The following is a 5,638-nucleotide window of genomic DNA, read 5'->3' as shown; positions in this document are numbered from 1 at the left end:
TTATTAACGTTAGGTAGTAGTTAGTAAGGTAAAATTAATCGTAGGAGTTCGTCTATACTATTATTCTCTTAATTTAATTAAAACTAAATTAGTCGCTCTCTCTCTCTCTCTCTCTCTCTCTCTCTCTCTCTCTCTCATTTTCTATATTAATATATCTTCCACGTAGGACATTGTAGTTTAAACGCTGAGATTATTATAGAGGATACTCCGAAAAGAAAAAGAAAATATTATTTTAACTACAAGATATCGATAATTGCATCAAACTTATATTAGACAACCTATAACCAAAATTTGTGTCAGTCCAAAATAAAATTCCATTTTTTTAAATATAATATATTTATATATTTACCATGTAATACGAAAAATATTTAAATTAAAATTACACACATATATTAAACATATTATACGTATGTATCAAAATATATGCATATCTCTTTTATCCTCCTATCAAACGCATGGCATATAAATAAATGGAATTCTACTATGAAATCTAAAATTACAGATTTTGTCTAAAGTGGGCTTTAAAGATAAAAAAAAAAGATTCGTAAAACCATTTTCTTTCTCAACTTTAACTCCCATTTAAATTGAAGCGTCAATCGTCGAGATGATATTAATATGTGGTCGGGCATTTCCCGGATACGAAGTTTCAAAGACCAATCGCCAAAGCATTATTCAGTAAATACACGTGGCACCTTGCAGCGGTAGTCCTCAACAAAAAATTGTAAATCATGTGACGTGGATCGTGATTCGTAGTCGAACTGCGCGACCGCGAAAATATACGATCGCCGTCGATAAGCAAGGCACTGACACGACGTGCAGTCAGGATGCGCGGTTTCCTAACGTCAGAATGAACCCGGTGGGAGTCGCGCAATTATCATTTTAAATGATACCACTACCGGAGTTACTGCGAATGTGTTTACCGATTATGTAAGTTTCACGCGACATTGCAGGCGCCGCGCCGCGTCGCGCCAATGAAAAAGTGCGACGCAAGTCGCGTTTCCGAGGACCGCGAGAGACATAAACAGGAGATCGAGATTGAAATGAGATTCTGTAATTAAAAATTACAGAAATGAGCAAAATCATTAGAATATTTATAATTTCATTGGTCAATATATCTAGTTTTGTTCACTTTTGTAATTTCCACCTCGATTCAAGATACACACTCGATCCTGAAATGATATGATATAAATTCGATCAACTTACAATCGATTAGTACATGTTAAAGGCTATTTTTTTACGATATACCTAAATAAAGTAGCATAATATAATCAACCTTGATAATAGAAATAATACATATATACATTAATAATACATTATATAATATATCCGTTAAAAATATGATAATATTAATAGATATTTAATCATTTAAGATCCGGTTTTTTTGGTCATCATTATCTGGTCAACTTGATTTAGTAGACTTTATTTAACTTTATTTAACTTGACGAGAATGTAAAAATAATGTTTGTCTAACTATACTTAACCTTCTAACTGTTTAGAGAGTTAAATATATAAATATATCGCAAAACTCGATTTTTATTGACAATATTATTGTATCATGAGAACTTTTGAAAAACGTTCGCTTTAAACCAACGATTTTGTAGTGGTAACTTTGGAAGTTATATATTACAAAATTATCACGTTAACAAAATTATAAGAAAAATGTCTGATTAAATTAACTGGAATTCTGATTGAAAATGTACACATCAAAAATTTCTGTTGAAATCTACTGTCGAATTCTAGTTGAAATAACCGGAATTCTGATTGATATAATCTGAATTCTGATTTCTTCATTTTCGACCAGACATTTTTCTCAGTTTATTGATTAATCATAGATAGAAAAAGATAATTTTTACATTATTATCTTAAGTTTAATCACAAGTTATTCAATAAATAAAAAACTAGAGCCTATTTATATGCTCAATTTTACGTATAATCACTAATTTCAATATGCACTAATCTAACTAATCTACAGTTTATTAAGTAACCATAATGGAAATAAATAGAAAAACACAATTTTTACATTATCATGTTAAGCCTAATCACAAATTAACCAGCAAATGAAGAACTGGACCTAAAATATTTATATGCTTTTAACTTTGCTAATTTCACGTATAATCGTTTTCAGTACGTACTAATCTAATAAAATGCAACTCTGAGAAAAACGTCTGTTTTAAATTAATTAAAATTTTGATTGAAAATCAGAATTTTTTGATTCGTCCATTTTCAACCATTTTTCTCAGTGACTAAATTCGATAATAAACAAAGGGTGTGATCTACTTAATACTGCAAATGTTTCCTTTGGTCAGTTGATTGGTAAATTTTTTTCTTCTGATTAGTCAACGAAGCATTTGTAGCGCCAAATGGATCGCACATGAAGTCGACTGTTATATCATTTACAATTAAAACTGCGCCGTATGTAATCACGCAGTTACATGTACAATCCCGCCAAGGATTTTAATAACCACAACAGTTGAAAATTTGTTTATCATGTACACTTGACCGAAAGTTTGTTTCGTTTTCTTCTACGAGATGTGCCGGCAGAGATTTGCTAGAAAATTAGCAAATTTTTTTTTATATTTTCTCGTCACTAACCGAAATTCACTTGGACACCAATCTAATCGTTATCATTCGTTGTTCTTCGACCTTTTTAATTTTACAATATTGATGAGCTTGAATTTGTAAAATCACTCATCAATATTACAGCAACGTCGCGTGCAATTCTATGCAAATGACAGAATATCCGATTGATATATCGAAGAAACCGACGAAGAAACCTCGCGGAAACATTTCCATGTCACGAATCAAACAAACGAAATGCGATTGTACACATTGACGTATGCTTTTCTTATCTTCCTCATAAATCGCACGAATTTTTCATATCGGCAGAAAAATCACGATTCTACTTTCTGGATAGCGATTTCTTCTAAAGATAGCTCCAGACGATATGATCAATGTACGCCAACGTTAACAAGTATTGAAATATTATAATATAATACATGTACAACAGGCAATTATTAATATTTCAACAATTTTTTTTTCTAAATACAAATGATACTTACTTAGTCTTCCTCAGTTTAGAATAATCACAATATTTTCTTCATTTAATAATATCTAACGAAATTCAAAAGAGTGTCTATATTAAAGTACATAATCGTTAAGAATTATTATTAAAAGAAGAGAGAATTATTAGATGTAAACTGAAGAAAACTAAGTAAATCGAAATGTATTTAACTTGTATAATATTTAGGAAAAAAAAATTGTTGACATTATTTTTATATAAACCATTAAGTATTGAAATTTACTCTGCAGTCTTACGAGTTTAATTACGTTATAAATTTATGACATGCATAATTATTCAAATGTAGGCTAATATTTAGTGAGTAGAATGTGTAAAATTAAGCATACTGGCTATGTTGTCTGGAGCTTAATTTAAGAGTCGAAGAGATTTAATTGCGAGGCACGATGCAATTGTCACGCGGCGGTGACGCGAAACATTAACCCCACCAACGTTGGCGAAGTTAGCGGAATATCGCGGCGTCTAGAAACACGTCGTCGAGAAACACGTCAAGGAGGTTATGATCAACTCCGACCATGCAAATAATATTTGCAAATTCTAGTGTTAATTTCGCGAGGACGAAGGAGACTCGCGAGTGTTTGAGAAAAGCGATCTGTTAAAAAAAAGAGAGAGGGAGATACACACAGCGTGCGCTTACCTTCTCTTTCGCTCTGCCCGCGTGTTTCTGCACTGTTTTCGCGATTAACGCGCCCTTGCTCTCAGCCATAATGTTCCCGTAGCGTCGGTTGCGGATGCAGGAGAGACGAAGCACTTAAAAAACTCTCAATTTGTCGACGCAACGATGGCTCGCAACTTGACGCAGGAAGGAGGAAGCCGAAGCAGCGACACACCAACTCACAGAATCAAAACGCTCGTGTCGAGGCGCGGAGAGGAACTGAACTGACTGAACAGACTGAACTCTGAAGTCACCGAAGAGCGGCGACGGCGCAGTCGGGACAATCCGGGACGAGACTCGAGATGGCGGCGCGGATCTGTCAATCTGTGTCGCCGGCGGCCATGTTGCCGCGCAGAGTCGCCGGCAGCCATATTGGCGCGCGCAAAATCGTTTCGTTTCAACCTGCTTGGAAATTTAGGCCCGTATTTTATAATCGATTCTTATATTAGACTATCTTAAATACCATCTTACGTCACGGATTCAATTACAGACTAATATTCATAGTCTGTTCTTATTACAAGATTGTTTTAAGTAATATCTTGAGACGCTAATATGGTCCTCTAATTGATTCGTAATTTCTTGAAATTACTTGAGAAAATCTTCAATATAAAAACCAATAGCCAGAGGGTCGTATTATCATCTTAAGACATTACTTGACATTACGGCTTTAAAATAAGAATGGACTATGATATATATACCGGTATTTATAGTTGTTCCTTATATTATATTTGAGATTATCTTAAATAGTTTTAGGACCATGGCACACAAAAAACTTAAGATAGTAAAACGTAAGTAGTGAGGAAATCAACATGTTGGATTAACTACTTACGTTATAACCTTGTGAATTTTATTGTGATTGGTCAATTCGTTTACTGCTCACATTTTACTGTTTAAGTTTTTTTATGCGCCATAGCCCTTAAGATGTCGTAATCAATCAGGAATCGGTCTCGTAGTTGATTTTTATATAGATCATATTAAGTACAGTCTTAAAATGTTACGAACCAATCAGAGGGCCACATCAGCATCTTAAAACATTACTTAAGACGGTCTTAAAATAAGAACAAACTACGAAACCGGCCAGAAAGTTGTATTAACATCTTAAGACATCTTATTTGAGATAATCTTAAAATAAGAACTATAAATAAACACTGTGAATACTGGCGATACAATTTTCATCGCACTCGAAAATTCTTTGATCTAAAAATCCAATTGCAATCTCTTGCAAGTATATCATGTCCTAACTATCAAATCTAATTCTGTCTAAAATAAAAGAATATCGCTCTCTTAAAAAAAAAATGTAATTATCAAATTATTACTATGAATGAATTAACACCAATATGTCGTTTGAATTGCCGAAAATGTTAATTTGGTAATTTGATTTTCAATTAGTAAAAAATTATTTTAGAATTACATATCCTCGTTACAATTGTTTGTATTATAATCACGTAGTTTCAATATTCTGTACTAGCTAATAAAAAAGAAAAAAAATTAAAGTGATTAGCAGTAATAATGAAGTGAACACATTCAATGGTATCCATCATTTATCAAAAATAAATTAACTAAATTTTATAAAAAAATAGAATGTATCGCAATGAGAACATCGATATAACGCGGGAATGGGTGCGTAATAAAATATAAATTATCAAATAATATTTACATAATATGAAGATGTACAATGATTGTCGATACAATCTTATTTGAACGATTTTTTTCCAAACCATCTTCAGCAAATCATTATACATTGTTATATTATGTAAATATTATTTAATAATTATATTTTATTGCGCACCATGTTGATGTTCTCATTGCCCCGACATACACTCTATATATATATATATATATATATATATATATATATTATTAGTTTTAATTACGAGTAATACCGTATTAATTATTTTTAAACTTTA

General features: G+C 32.1%; 1 protein-coding gene across 1 annotated transcript in view; it reads right to left on the bottom strand.

Annotated features, from left to right (window-relative positions):
* Window positions 1-3,782, bottom strand: part of LOC105626909 (myc box-dependent-interacting protein 1) — a 69,543-nt gene extending 65,761 nt beyond the window's left edge. The window contains exon 1 of the mRNA XM_012208200.1: window positions 3,714-3,782. Within this exon, the coding sequence (XP_012063590.1) occupies window positions 3,714-3,782 (69 nt within the window). The remainder of the gene's footprint in view (window positions 1-3,713) is intronic.
* Window positions 3,783-5,638: the final 1,856 nt, after the last annotated feature.

This window comes from Atta cephalotes (assembly GCF_000143395.1).
Source record: "Atta cephalotes unplaced genomic scaffold scaffold00007, whole genome shotgun sequence".
NCBI classification, from domain to species: Eukaryota; Metazoa; Arthropoda; class Insecta; order Hymenoptera; family Formicidae; genus Atta; species Atta cephalotes.
Note: the sequence above shows the minus strand (reverse complement) of the source record. Positions and strands in the feature narration are given on the sequence as shown.